This window comes from Fundulus heteroclitus, chromosome 24 (genome assembly GCF_011125445.2).
Source record: "Fundulus heteroclitus isolate FHET01 chromosome 24, MU-UCD_Fhet_4.1, whole genome shotgun sequence".
NCBI classification, from domain to species: Eukaryota; Metazoa; Chordata; class Actinopteri; order Cyprinodontiformes; family Fundulidae; genus Fundulus; species Fundulus heteroclitus.
Genome location: NC_046384.1, coordinates 13,540,560 through 13,554,697, shown reverse-complemented (window position 1 = coordinate 13,554,697; position 14,138 = coordinate 13,540,560). Strand labels below are relative to the sequence as shown.

At 39.8% G+C, this 14,138-nt stretch overlaps 1 protein-coding gene across 1 annotated transcript in view; it reads right to left on the bottom strand.

Annotated features, from left to right (window-relative positions):
• The window catches only part of LOC105921525 (interleukin-1 receptor accessory protein-like 1), a 203,190-nt gene that overhangs the window by 43,633 nt on the left and 145,419 nt on the right, over positions 1 to 14,138 (bottom strand). Inside the window, exon 5 of the mRNA XM_036128528.1 lies at positions 1,281 to 1,413. Coding sequence (XP_035984421.1) covers positions 1,281 to 1,413 — 133 coding nt within the window. The remainder of the gene's footprint in view (positions 1 to 1,280; positions 1,414 to 14,138) is intronic.

Sequence of the window (14,138 nt, the reverse complement as noted above, 5' to 3'; positions counted from 1 at the left end):
CCAGGGTTCTGAGCTACAAAGCGATGAGAACGTCAGAGTGACACGGAGAGAGCCCGAACACTGGCGGATGTGGACGTATGTTTCTCTAAAATATGCCATTATTACACATTTTCCCCAGTGTTAAGCTGCTGGTCAAGACATTCTGGATGGAACTGGATCCAGAACCATAGCGTGAAAAGCAGAGCCACAACATTCCAGTTTACACTAAATAGAGGTAGAAATGAACTGGAAATGATAATACAAATCGTGCACGTCTACGCGTGGATAAACCATTAACATTTAAAGTTTCATTGAAAAACTTTGCTTAGTGGGTCAAAAACTGCTATTTAATCATTAACAAGCCCCTAATTGACACAACTTTATATACATATTTACATCTAAAAGACAACTCACAACCTGACCACATTTTTGCACTGCTGGACTGGACTAAACAAATAGGCCCCATCCTCTTTGATGATGTTCATTCCTTGACAAAGTTTACTAAATTGAGACGCGTGACCAGAATAAATCCTATAATCAGATGATTAGGTCACTAGGAGACAAACACTGAACTGAATGGAGGTAAGGGTCAGTGAATGGGGGCTGCTGACGTCAGACTGGTATCGATGCATTTTGATGATCCTTTTGTCTCCTCGTGAGTCTGACGGTCTAATCTAATCCAAGAAATTAACGAGTAAAAAAAACAAAACAAAAAACAGAATTGTGGATTTTTCAGGAGCGTCCTGAACGCAGCTAGAGCCGGGCAGATCTCGGCAGATTTCATTTGGAATATTTCTCACCCAGCGTGTGACTTTGAAGGAAGCAGAAAGGAATTTCTAATGAGAAACATGAGCAAAATGATGGGAGGTCACCCGGATAGAAAAGGGTTGAGCTGCCTTCCCATTTCTGCCACAACCGATGGGAGCAATGCCTTAACTGTGAATATATATATATATATGTATATTTACAGGACTTTATGTGATAAAGAATGCATGACTGTCTGCATTATTAAACAGGCACATGAGGCATTCATGGCCATCATTTCAATGACAGCACAGATGCTGGTCGAGGTGTTGCTGCGTGATCCAACAGTTATGGGAATTGGGTTTAAATAGGCATTTACTAGTTTAGATGCACATGAATAGATAAGAAGCGCCTCATGAATTTTGATTATCCACGCTTTCAGAGAGCAAGGCCAATTAAGTCACTTAATGTCTCTTTTTTATGATTTGAACTCTTCTTTTTAGTAATAGACGTCTTAAAAATGCTCGTCAGACATAGCTGGGTGTCGAGGCGCTTACTTGATGTCGCTCTCTTGAACCCGTTCCTCGTCCAGGTCTTCGATAAACTTATCCCCCTTCATCCAGTAGATGAGTGGACTGGCGTCGCCGCTGTAGCCGAAGAACGCGCTGCATGTGAGGTTGATGGGACTTCCTGTGAGGGACAACAAAACAGGATATGAGACGACGCCGGCGTGGATCTGGTGAGAATATTACTCATTAATTCAAGAAGGATACGAGGAGGTGGAGAGTAACGGTGTGTAAAATAGCTGTCGCTTTTTCCTTAGATAATATCAGCAGCATATTGGTGGCAATAAACTGGAAACATCAATAAAAGACAGAAGACTTAAACAGAAATGGATCGAATTGGGAGATTCGCTGTGAATGTCTCTTGAGACTCCAGTTCTTTCTTTTAAAAAGAAAAAAAAATTATTGTATACATTTCTACCCCCACTTTAAGATCTTCATTCATGCCATCTTGAACCATCTAAGGTCCTTTCTAAATTCCCTCAAAAGCCCTCAGAGCATGGAAAAACTCTTGAACCCTCTTTCAAACCACCTTCTAAACCACCATAAAAGCCCTTAAACTCTTCAACGGACCCTTTTTAGGGTCAGTTGCTACATTTCAGTTTCAATTGCTGCATTTTGAACAAAGCACTGGAGGAAAAAAAAAAAAAAAGCTTTTATTGCAAAAGGAAAATTCAGCCCATTTGTAAATGCATTGCCATCGCGGGCAATGAATTTAGCTGGTAATGTGTTATACGTAAGGTAATTATTGTTTCCCGTATTGAAGCAAGAAAAGAGTTTATTTCTGCACATTTAAAGAGCGATATAGAAAACGTAATTCATTTTCTATTTTGCCATATTGGAAATTAAAGTTATTTAACTTGAACCTGCTTCACTCGTATTTTCTCTTCGTTTGAAACCTCTTATGAATTCCCTCTCAGACAGATTTTGAAAAGATTTCCTTGCTTACTTTTGCCATTGTTTGGCATCTAACACTTTACTGACATGTGAGAACAGCTGAAAAGTCAATGATGATTCTCTGAACATGGTATGAATACTGAGAGAGGAGACACTGTGGACGTAAAGCAGGACAAACTTGAGCTTGGGAGGAAGAAGCGAATAAAACCTCCAAAAATGGAACACAGTCAAAGAGAGACGCCCTATTATTTATTTCACTGAGATATTGCTGCTGGGATGTATTCCAGACCCCAAGCACTGATGAAAAGCCCAGAATACTGCAATGTTGCCACCAGGACGGCAAATGGCTCCTCTTTAGGCTTCTTCCGCCTTGCACACACAAAGACCAACGCAGGAGGCTTGTTTATGCTTCTAAAGCTTCTGTTGGGGTGGTTTTTCACGGTAAATATACCGAGGTTTTCCTTTAGAGGAGTAGTTCAGATTTTCTGAAGTGAGGCTGTGAGAGTTTACCAGCAAAGGTTTCATCACCCGTGGTTCAAAGATGTCTTATCACGGAGGGTTTGCTGAAAAGTGGATGACTCCTCAGAGGGGTTTGAAAAGTACCAAACAGTGTGGCAGACCCATGTTTTAGCAGATTTTAGCAAGTCGGGATTTAACTCTATGCCAGTGGATAGTAACAGTCTATGTTTTCACAATATATTTTTATGTTTGCCATTTTCTAAGATAAAAAACCCCCTGAATTTCATTATTACAAAGTTTGCACAGACACATACATACACATTGATCCAGTTTCTGATTCAAGCCTTTAATAGGCCTTTCTGTGTAAATGTCAAGAAAACAAGACTTTAACTTCCTCTTAAATTATGACGGTCTCGTTGCAAAGAGAGATAGTCGACGTTTGAGTAAAGAAAGACCCAATGTTATGCACATATGTGTGAAAGCTGTGTTTGATGCAAGTAGAGTTTAATCTACACATCTCAAGGTTTTTATATTGTAAACCATATTGAAGACCTTGTTGGCATCAAACCATCTTAGCTGGGGTTGGGAATCTCATGTAAAATAATACAGAAATGCATGTAGATACGATGATGCCAATTTTTCATAAAGAAATATTGTTTTCCCCCTGAAATGGTAACTATAACAAAAATAAAATCTCCCACCATAATTTTCATTGCCCTACAAACTACCAAACAGGCTGCCTGACTGCATGAGGGGGAGACACAGCCAGTGAAAGCGACGCCACCCTGAAAATATAGGACTGAAAAATCCAGATGGCAAAAGTCAGCATTTTTTTTTTTTTTTTATCCGAGTAGGCAGCATAATGAACTGAGTTTTTTTTTTCCGGGATGACCAGAATGAAGTGAACTGAGTGATGGGAAAGTCCAGAGAAAACACAAATGAACACATAAGCCGCTCCGCTCACATCAGCAGGAGGTCTTCTCTCTGCTCAGCTCATTTTGAACACAACATCCTCTCTGACGGGAGACAGATAAAACCCTATTAAAAGTCTTTTTTCCCCCCCCTCGGCTTTGGATTAGAGACCTCTAACTTTTTTTTTTTTTTTTTCACAAGCGTGGCACATATGCTGTTACTGAGGGAACATGAATGGGTAGGAAGAAATATTAACATGTATCAACAGAATCAGGAGTGACTCAGGCCCAGAAAAGAAACACAGGGAGGTAGAACCAGCTGTGTCCAAAAAGGCAAAAAAAGGGTGATTCAGCGGCTCTTTATTATCTCTGCTTCTTCGCTGGCCCTATGGCAATGACTCAGAAGTCTGTGAGATGTGCGATAACTGTGGCGTATAATTGGGTACTTGCTAGTTCAAAGATAATGCGGATTTTACCTCACAGGGCCTGCTCTAATTTGGCCCTTTAGTTCAGTCTGGCATGGCCAGGTGATAGCTGCTGTGTTAACAGGACAAATCGGGTTTGGGGATGCAGCCAAAGTATTCCTACCTATTTAACTGTTTTACGTTTAGTCACAGCACACCGCCAGACATCTTGTGCTCTACTTGGATTTTATATAACAGGCCAACACAAGTAGTGCATAGATGTGACAAATTTAGATAAAGAAGACTGAAAAGACTGAAAAGTGGGGCTTTTTTTGTTTATTCATATATTCACATCATTCAAATTCGTCAATGCCTTGCTTAATGTCGACCCAAGCTTACTAGAAATTCTCAATTTGATCTAGGCCTGGACTTTGACTAGGCCATTGTAACATGTATCTGTGTTGATGTAAACCAGGGGTGTCAAACATACGGCCCGCGGAACAATTTAGTCCGGCCCGGTGGCTAAATGCATTATCATTATTCAACAATAATTTTTTATCCCCCCAGTGTCCTGTCTGGCAATGTGGCAATAATAATTGTTGTCTTAATGCCAAAAAGAGCTCATCAGATTTGACTTTCACAAGTGAAGCAGTACTGCTTTTGCCATAATGCTCTGCTTGATTTATGAATGTGAATAGTTTTATGATGATTCATGCGGGGAATATCTCAAATGATATGGACACTACAATGGGAAAGTAGGAGAGGAAAGGAAGAACAAGAAGAAAAAAAGAAAAGGTGAAAGAGAGGAGATAAAAGAGAATGATAAAACAATTATTGAAAAAAAACATGTACTTTGTTTAATGGATAATCTGCAGTTCCTATATTGTCCACGAGGGGCGCTGTGTTTTAATCAGCTGATGGTAGCGCTGAGCTTCAGAAAAATTTATTTTAAATAATTTCTTCATTTTTATCTGTTTGATGTATTTTGTCATGCAGGACAGTGTTTTTAAGTTCCAAAAAATGTGAATAAATGTTTTTCAACATTGTACAATCACTGTGATCAGTTCTTATGCATAATGCACTTAAGTAAATGTTTAACTCAGTAAATGTATTGTTGAAATTGCACATACTTTTCTTAAAAGTGCTGAGGTTATTCATAATATATTGTGTAAAAGTGAAATTCATTTAATATAAAAATCAACAACAAGTCCACTTTTATTAGTTCTATTCAATCTTACAATGAGTTTACTCGTGTGGCCCTCTTGAGATCAGATTAAGCTGTATGCGGCCCCTAAACCAAAATGAGTTTGACGCTGCTGATGTAAACCATTCCATCATAGGTCTGGCTGTATGTTAAAAATGCTGTCCTGCTGGAAGGTGAAGCTCCGCCCCCCTCGCAGGTTTTCTAGCAGGTTTACTACCAGGTTTACTCATTTCTCTTGCTGCATCCATCTTATCTGCTCTGGTTTCAGGTTTCCACTCTCTACTAAAGTATGCCCAAAGCATAATGCTGCAACCTACATACTTCAGCATAGGCAGGATTACCTGCAGTTTTCCTCTACATATGCTCTGCATGGTCTCCAAACACTTTAGTTTTGCTCTCATCAGATCAGAGCCCCTTCCTTCTCATATTTGTTGTGTTCCTACTAAGGCTTGTGCCAAACTGGACATCTCATGGATTTCTTTGAACAACAGTTTTCATTCTTGCCTCTCAAGGAGGCCACAAGTAATCCCTGTTCTGTCCTGTTACCCCAACAGAGATGTAGACCTCCATAACTCCTTGAGAGTAAACCTGCATCTCTTTGCTGTTTTTCTGATTATTCTCTCGTTGGTGCAGATGCGCTTCTATGTTTGGTTGGATTTGCTGTTGTCAAACCTATTTCATTTCCAGACGTTGCAGTGAACATTGCTCTGTGTCGTGATTAAAGCCTGTTTTTTCTTTTATAACCTGGTTTAAACTTCACTACTTTATTGCTACCGTTCTATGAAATTCATCAAATTTGTCAAAATTAGAAAAACGTCAGTGGACAAAAAAAACTTAATTCAGAGCAAAAGACTACCAAAGGCTAATGCAACATTATTTGCTAGGTTTTTATATTTAATATTTACCTTTGTGACACTTTAACATAAAAAAATTGGCTTTAATGCAAAAACATGAAAATATAAATGAAAAGAAATGGACTTTAGAATGAGAATAAGATTTTTAATAACCATAACCATGTCCTAGTTTGGTGACTTGTGAAGGAGCTGAAGACAAATGCATGCCACACTATTAAGATTTGCAGTAAAACATTTTTTAAAACACCACATCAATTTCTTACACTTTTTAAAAATGCGCTACTTTGTGTTTTAATTTCCCCCCTAAAATCCCAATAAAATACACTGAAGTTTGTGGGTTCAAGGGGTAGGGATGCTTTTACAGAGCCCTGCTCAGGTGAACAGTTTAGATTTTTTAATGGTTCTGTAAAAAACTATTAACTATAAAGAAAAAAAAAAAGAACTGAACAATAGGGCAATGCATGTAGTTAGCAAGTGACGGAAAAAAAACAACAAGAGTGACTTCTGGGATGTCAGGGCATGTCCTGGACCACCCACACGCTTTATAGCTGCGTGAACACACAAAGTGCAATACCTCTGTGGTCCACCAGGGGTCTCTGTGGTGCCACAAAGCATTAGAGCATTAGGAAGAGAAAATAACCACACACACACACACACACACACACACACACACACACACACACACACACACACACACACACACACACACACACACACACACACACACACACAAAGGAGCCGTAATATGACAGGTGCAAACACAGTAAGGGGAAACACCGATCCTTTAGTGTGCCACCTCTGATGTCAAGAGGTTTCAGGCATGGATCTGAACAGCATGTAGCATTGTAGCATTGACTTAGCCACTGCTGTGCTGACACCAGCTGCAGTGTCACTCTCCAGGACTTGTTACAAAAGGAGGTGGAGGAGGTGGAGGAGGGGGTGCTCCCCCCCCCCCCCCCATGCATATGGTTGCATGCTATTCCCATAGCCGTGGCGTGTTAATTTGTGCTAGTTTATCTCTAAACAGCTAAGGCTGCAGGAGCAACGTGCTCAGGCTGGGGAATCCACAAACAGGCACGCAAGGATTTTAAGCATATGGATCCTAACATTTAAATCCCAACTTCTGCTCCATTTCCGAGTAAAGTGACTCTTAATGCGATTGTCTCCCCCCCCCCCCCCTTATCTCCCACAGACAGAGAGAGGAGACACTGATGCATTTCTCTGTCTGTGGAACGTGACACAGGTGGTATAGCATGAAAGAAGAAGAAGAAGGAGGAAAAAAGAAGGCCGTACGTTCATGAAGCGCTTCGCCAAGGAATCTCACGTGACGAAGAGAGCCGAATCAAAAACTTCCAGCTGTGAGTGTGCAGAGCATTGGACTGCCCTTCAGAGCTGAAGATTAAATAGATTACAGATCAAAACATCTGCATGCAGGAAGTGCACCATCAGTGCCGAGTTAATCTGCTGACGCTTCCCTTTTCTGATTCAAACAATCAAGCTCTAAAGTAGGGAGGTCTATCCTTTCCTCTTTTTCCTGCCTCCTTTTAACAAGGTCACACAAATTAAATCCAAAAGCCAGTGGGGGAAAAACGTCTAAATATGTATCCCTTTTTGGTTGGGGGGTAAAGGCACATGAGCCGACAGTCCGGTGAACTGATGCGGAATCCTGAAAATCTTTCAGGATTAATCTTCAAACAACTCTGGATTCTATATAAAAAAAATGGCTCTATTATGCTGCTGCGTACGGATTTAAAACCTGAACATTCCTTTAATGTTTCTCAAACTTTAACTTATAGAACAGCATGGACAGGCGTTAGGTTGAATTACGGCATAATATCCCCGGTTTTATGCGCCCTTCTGACCCCCGGCATTAAAAGTGTAGGACCTGCTCTGTTTTCGACACTTCTGAGAAAACTACCCACAGCTGAAGTCCGGTAATATGTTCTGCCTTTTAAAACCACCACTTACTGTATGGATTTGCACACGATTATAAATGAAAAGTGCTTTTCCTGTCAAGCAGATGCTAAATCAAGCAGAGATAGATTTAGCATCTGACATATAAATTCAGTAAATCTATAAGGGAGAAAATGCTTGCACAAAAAAAAAAAAAAAAAAAAAAAAGAGCTGGTTCTTTTTTTTTTTATATCTCTCACCCATTGGTGCAAACTCCCGCATGTATCAAAGCTGATATTACCTTTAAAAGGTCTCAGCTTTTTGTTTCTGGGCTTCCAAAGTGCAACTAAATCTAAAAAAAAGAAAAAAAAAACACCCCAGCTGTCCTCTCTCTCATCAATTACTCCTTTTAAAGCCAGCATTAGGGTTTTCAATAAAGATCGCCCCGCAGCTTGTTATCAGCAGCTTGTGACCCAATAGAAATCCCAGAAATCCAAACCGTGAGGACAGGTAAATGTTTTTTTTTTTCAGCAGGGTGTCGGAGCAGCGGGAAGTGTTTCCTAAAAATACTTCCCAGCCTCTGAATAAGGGTAAGCATTATCCTTTGCTCCTGCCCGACGCTCGGGCTGTGACAGACAAGTGTAATTGCGGCGGCTGGGTACCAGCTCGCGGCACCGTTGCCAGATGTGGCAGCTTAATTGTCTGTTAGTTCAGCATCCACTTTGTCTTGCTTATTACGGCCCGAGCCTCTCCAATCAAGCACTTTAAGGCAGCCATTGACGGCGCTTTGTTTCGCAGTCGTTTAGCCATGTCCCCCTCGCGTACGGTCAATCTCCCGCTATTCATATTTGGCACCGCACCTCATTATCACTAAGCAGGCAACTGCTGCTGCTGTTCTCCTTAATTAAAGCAGGTAAAGCAGATATTAAGAGACAATAGAGCGCTAGCAATCTGTCCCTGAACTTCATAAACGCGTTAGCATATGGCACTCGGAATAGGTGCTTGCACTGCGATGCGTTGTGAAATTACATTTCGCGACGCTTTGTGTAAAAAAAATTGGCCGGAAACCCACGTCGTGAAAATGAAATAAGGGAATACATCTGAATATGACGGGGGGGGGGGGGGGCCACTGAAAACAAAACAACAAACAAGCTGGGGGTTGGGTTTATACCAAGTCCAATTCGAGCCTCGCAGAATAGAGCATGACATTTGCAAAGATCAACACCCACGCGCCGCATTGATGCTCTCATAATACAACGTTCTGCAGCATGAAAGCAGCACCTATTATTGCTGCAAAGAATCCTCAGCGGCGTTGGGCTTACAGTCGTGCATAAAGAAGCCACAGTTGAACTTTCCCGATGAAAAGCTCATTAGACATCAGTAAAACGCCGAAAGGGTGCTTCATTAAACATTAGAGCAATGCCATATTGGATGAGAGAAACAGGGTTGCGCTGCAGTTAAGAGACGCATTAGACGAGGGCAGTTGCCATGTCGGCTTTTGGAGCACGTGTTGCTAACGGCTACGTGAGCGACTGAGAGGCGTTTACGTGTTGGTCATCTCAGGTTTTTATGCATTTCCAGCTTAAGTCTCTTTTCTATCAACACTGGCTTGCCAAAAACAGCTAACGTTTTCAAATGTACCCCAACCAGACACTTTCATGTATTCTATTGGGATTTTATATGGTTGATCAACACAAAGAAGGAAAGGGATGCCATTTTTCTTTTAATTATTCACATAAAAAAATAATTTATATTGAGCTCCTCTAGAATCAATAGTTTCTAGAACCGTCTTTCGCTCCAAACACAACTGCATGACCTTTTAGGTGTGTCTCCTTTAGCTTTACGCTGCTAGATTGAATTCTTTTTGTTGTTGCCCATCACCCAGGTTGCTTGGAGAGCATCTGTGAGCATATCTTTATTTACTCTTGTTACAGATTTAGCTGGCTGGCTGACCTGGCCTCAAGTATTGCTCTGTATTCGACCCATCAACTCTGGCCGGCTTCCATGTCCCCTGCTGAAGAAAAGCGCCCAGCTAGCATGATGCTGCCACCTTCTTTAGCAGTGGCAACAGCAAAGAAGTGCAACTTTTTTTTGGTCTCTAATATAAATTCCAAATAAAATATGCCGACGTTTGTGGCTGCAATTAGAAAAATGTGCCAAAGTTTAAAGGTTATGAGTACTATAAGCGTACTGATTCAAATAAATGCCTTCAGAGACGCATTCTCTTTCCATATAAGGCCTTTTTGATGGCACAGCACAATGAATCAAGAAAAAGTCATTGCTGAAATCCTCATCCCTACCCTGGTTCTTTAGTTAAATGCTGATAGAGCTGTTGGGGAAGACTAAAAACAACCTCCCCTCACTTTAAGGGTAAACATGAACAGGATTTGAACATCCATTGGGCTTCAGAAGAGAGAAAAACTCAGACGGTATCAACTAGTCTCGTGGGTTCTTCAGGATTCTGCTGCGTCACATTCGGAGCACGGCTGCAACCCGAGCAGTACTATTTTCCCAGCTGAAGTCCCCTACTGTCTAACGCCTCTCTTAGACCCACTTTGGGAACATTTTTCAGTCTTTTTTCCCCCCTTCCTGCATTGTCCAGGGGAAGCTGAGTGTCTGAAAACTTCTTTTAGTTCCCCTCAGAGTGTTGCAGGACTGCAAACCCAAATCTACCCGCACAAAGTGAGGCACTCCTCAAAGTCTCAGCCTCTATTCAGCCTTGCTCAATTTGCTTGTTGAAGATAAATTGTTATCAGTTGTGTGGCTGAACCCCTAAAGTGCGGTTTCTCGTCTTAAATGTGGCTTCCTGCTCAGTACAGGAAATTGATTAAACTCTCCGTTTCTGATAGTGAACAGACAACAGATAAGGAGCTATGATTGGGTGAACTAAGGTCTGAGTGTGGAAACAGTGTGCTTCTCTGGTGGAGTTGTGCCGAAGCCCAGCGACTCAAAAACATGCTGCTTCATATTCGTCCGGGTGCACAATCGGCTAAAACTACAAATCCCAGAATGCAATGTAACAGGGAGCGCAGTCAACAAGAAAATACGCTTACTCCTACATGTAGAAAAGACTTCTTGAGAAAGGTTTTGATTTTTGTATTCTGGGTATTCTGAATTTTTTTTTTTTTTAAATGTGCTAAAAACATGTCTTAATAAAAAAAAAAGACCCAAGATCAGAAATTGATGCACCATCTATTATTTACACTCTTATATGAAGCCTCCCACATTATTCTTATTCTTACCTTATTATAAAATGTCAATAAGTACTTAGATTGGTTGAGCATTCTGACATTTCGTGTCTGAAACAACATGAGATGCATGGCAGTAGAAATGTTTGAAGTTTCATACCTAGCATTCAAAACTTCCCAAATTCCCTTTTATAGCAAAAGAAGACTTGGAAAACTCCCTTTCAGATGTTGGAAACTTCAATTTTAATGAAACATTGGTGTCTAAACATATACTATCAAACCAATCTTCTAACAGCATCAGCTACAAGATTTTGGTACCAAATCCTACCTCAACTTTGCAATTTAACTGAAGTTAAGTGATATTTAATTCATCTTGGTGCAGCATCCACTAGAGCAGGGTTTCCCAAACTTTTCAACCTGAGAACCCAGTGCCAGAGCCTGATGACCCCCTTTTGGCTCGGGCTTTTTTTTTGTTTTTTGTTAATTACGAGAATAAAGTGATAAAGTAAGAATTATTATTTAAAAAAAAGCACAGACTTCCCCACCGTGTAAAAATGAGGAACGTTGAGCATCTTGTAAAGTTAATCTTTGGTATTGGTTTCACAAATAAGGAAATACTAAATCTTTTTAGCACATTGCAACATCTGTGTTACTTCATTCTTGTAATGGTCCGATTTTATTCTCAAAATATTAAGACTGTTCTGGTAATATTTTGACTTAATTCTCATATCATTGTACACCTAATATATTATTATTTTATTCTCGTAATCCCCCCCCCCCCTCAAATAATTGGAACAGGGTCACTGTAGTAAATCTTCACAAAAAAATCTTTCACAAAAAAGCCCCATCAGAAATTTTGAAGAAAATTTTATATATTTGCAAGAAAAAGATGATTTCCATATATTGCTATATCAAAACTAGTATATGACTCTGACATTGTAAATTTGGACCATCTCGCGACCCCACTTTGGGAACCCCTGCGCTAGAGAACGGTATAGCTAATATGTGCCTTACATCGGGTTTATTATGAATAAATATAGCAACTTAGAAGAGGCTGAGAACCACGTCAAAAGACTTGTAGATGAGAAATTTATTTCAATATCTGTAGCTGTTTTTCACTCATTTTCACTCAGAAATGGCGATTAAAATCTATTAATCTAAAATGTATGGAAACTAGTACAACTAGTTTATAATTTCCATACAGTTTTTTTTATCAGTGTGAAATTGAAGAAGGTAGATTATTGGTGTTGTAAGCTGAGAAAATGTTTTGCTGCCCAACTCTGGTTGATAAGATGTGCAGCTCATGCCAAGTGACACTAAAACCATACATACTGAGAAAACTGCTTAAATAAACGAGCTGCTCCATTCAGAGTCGACAAATTGTTATTTTTTATTAACAAAATATGGTAATAAAAGTGTCATGTACCAGTTCAAGTCATCAAAGCTTGGATTTCAGGCCAACATGTCAAAGATTTGTCAAAGAACAGATTGTTTGTACCTTTATTCTAGCCTGAGTGACCCCTGTCTTCCAAGGCATCAACAGGAAAACCTGATGCCTAAACGGTCCAGAGGCAGAAATGAACCAGAAAAGACCAACACTCCTTCCAGAAAGAGAGAAAGAGCGGTGATGGGAGAGCTGGAGAGCAATGTTATAGCCCTATCCTCTAGTGAGGGAGTCCATGTAATGAAAACAGGACGCAGCAGAGCGATGGGGACCATGATTTTTCCACTGCTACAGGAGGACCCGCGTCGAGCCAAATGAACAAGGAGGTCCAGGCGGCAACTTAACTAAGGCAGCAATGTGAAGTGAATGGGCTGAACAGGATTTAAGAAAAAAATTGGAGGAAAAACTGCTGTAATTTGTCATTTCACACAGGCAGCAGAGCGCTGGCTCAATTGGGATTCACTGCATCATTTTTTATTTAGACACGTCTGTCAAAAAAAAAAAGATAAATAGATAAATAAATCCAACATCCTTTAAAATTAGACTACTTTTTCCCATGCACGCGGAGAACATCTAAAACGTAGCTTACGCTAATTGACACCTTATAAGGTTTAATTCCTTGCAGGAAAAGGTGGGATTTGGTCGCCGTTTCCAGCACATGTTAAGGTATATCTTGGCTGCAGGTGGTCTCTTCATCACTGTCACTGGCTAAAGCTGCCAAGGACATTATCTTAAATGTGACCCATGTCAGGCCAAATGCCATTTCATCAACAGATTTATGAAGCCATTCATTTTATATATTACATGTTTGAAAAGGGCTTGTGAAATGCATCTGCATAATGTATGAGCAGGAGATATAAGGCACAACTAAAGCGAAAAGTCAGAAGCTGCCATGTTTGATCAATCAGACGACCAATCAGGGCGGTGGTGACTTAAAGAGACAGGTGCTGAAATAATAATAATAATAATAATAATAATAATAATAATAATAATAATAATAATAATAATAAATATATATATATATATATATATATATATATATATATATATATATATATATATATATATATATATATATAATCTATCATATAACAACAAACAAGTAGGAAGAGGGAAAATGTAATAAAAAAGCATTAGAACAGGCTTGCTTAAAGGTGCACTAAAATAACATGGTTTAGGCACCTTTTGTTTAAATTTTAGCACACATTTCAGTCTGTTTGGGTGCACAGCTTTAATAAACTATAATGAATCTGAAGAGCGCTGAATTAAAGCTCAGATGTTTAGTGAAAGAAGTGACTTCTGCTGCTATTACACCTGAATATATGTCAATACACATGTATATAAGTCACCGTGAATGTACATAAGACATCCTCTGCCTTATTTCTATTTTGTATTTTTATCTTTATTTTATTATCTACTTCTTTTTGATCCACTGGATAAACGGGGACACACTGTATGTACCTGATGCACCTTGTCCTACTTTTTTTTTAACGTACAGAACCGGTAAAAGGTTCTTTTTTTCCTGGAACTAAGAAGCCAAACCCACCACCCATAAAAACATTCCCACACCATAATCCAGTATGTGGCAAACTTTAACC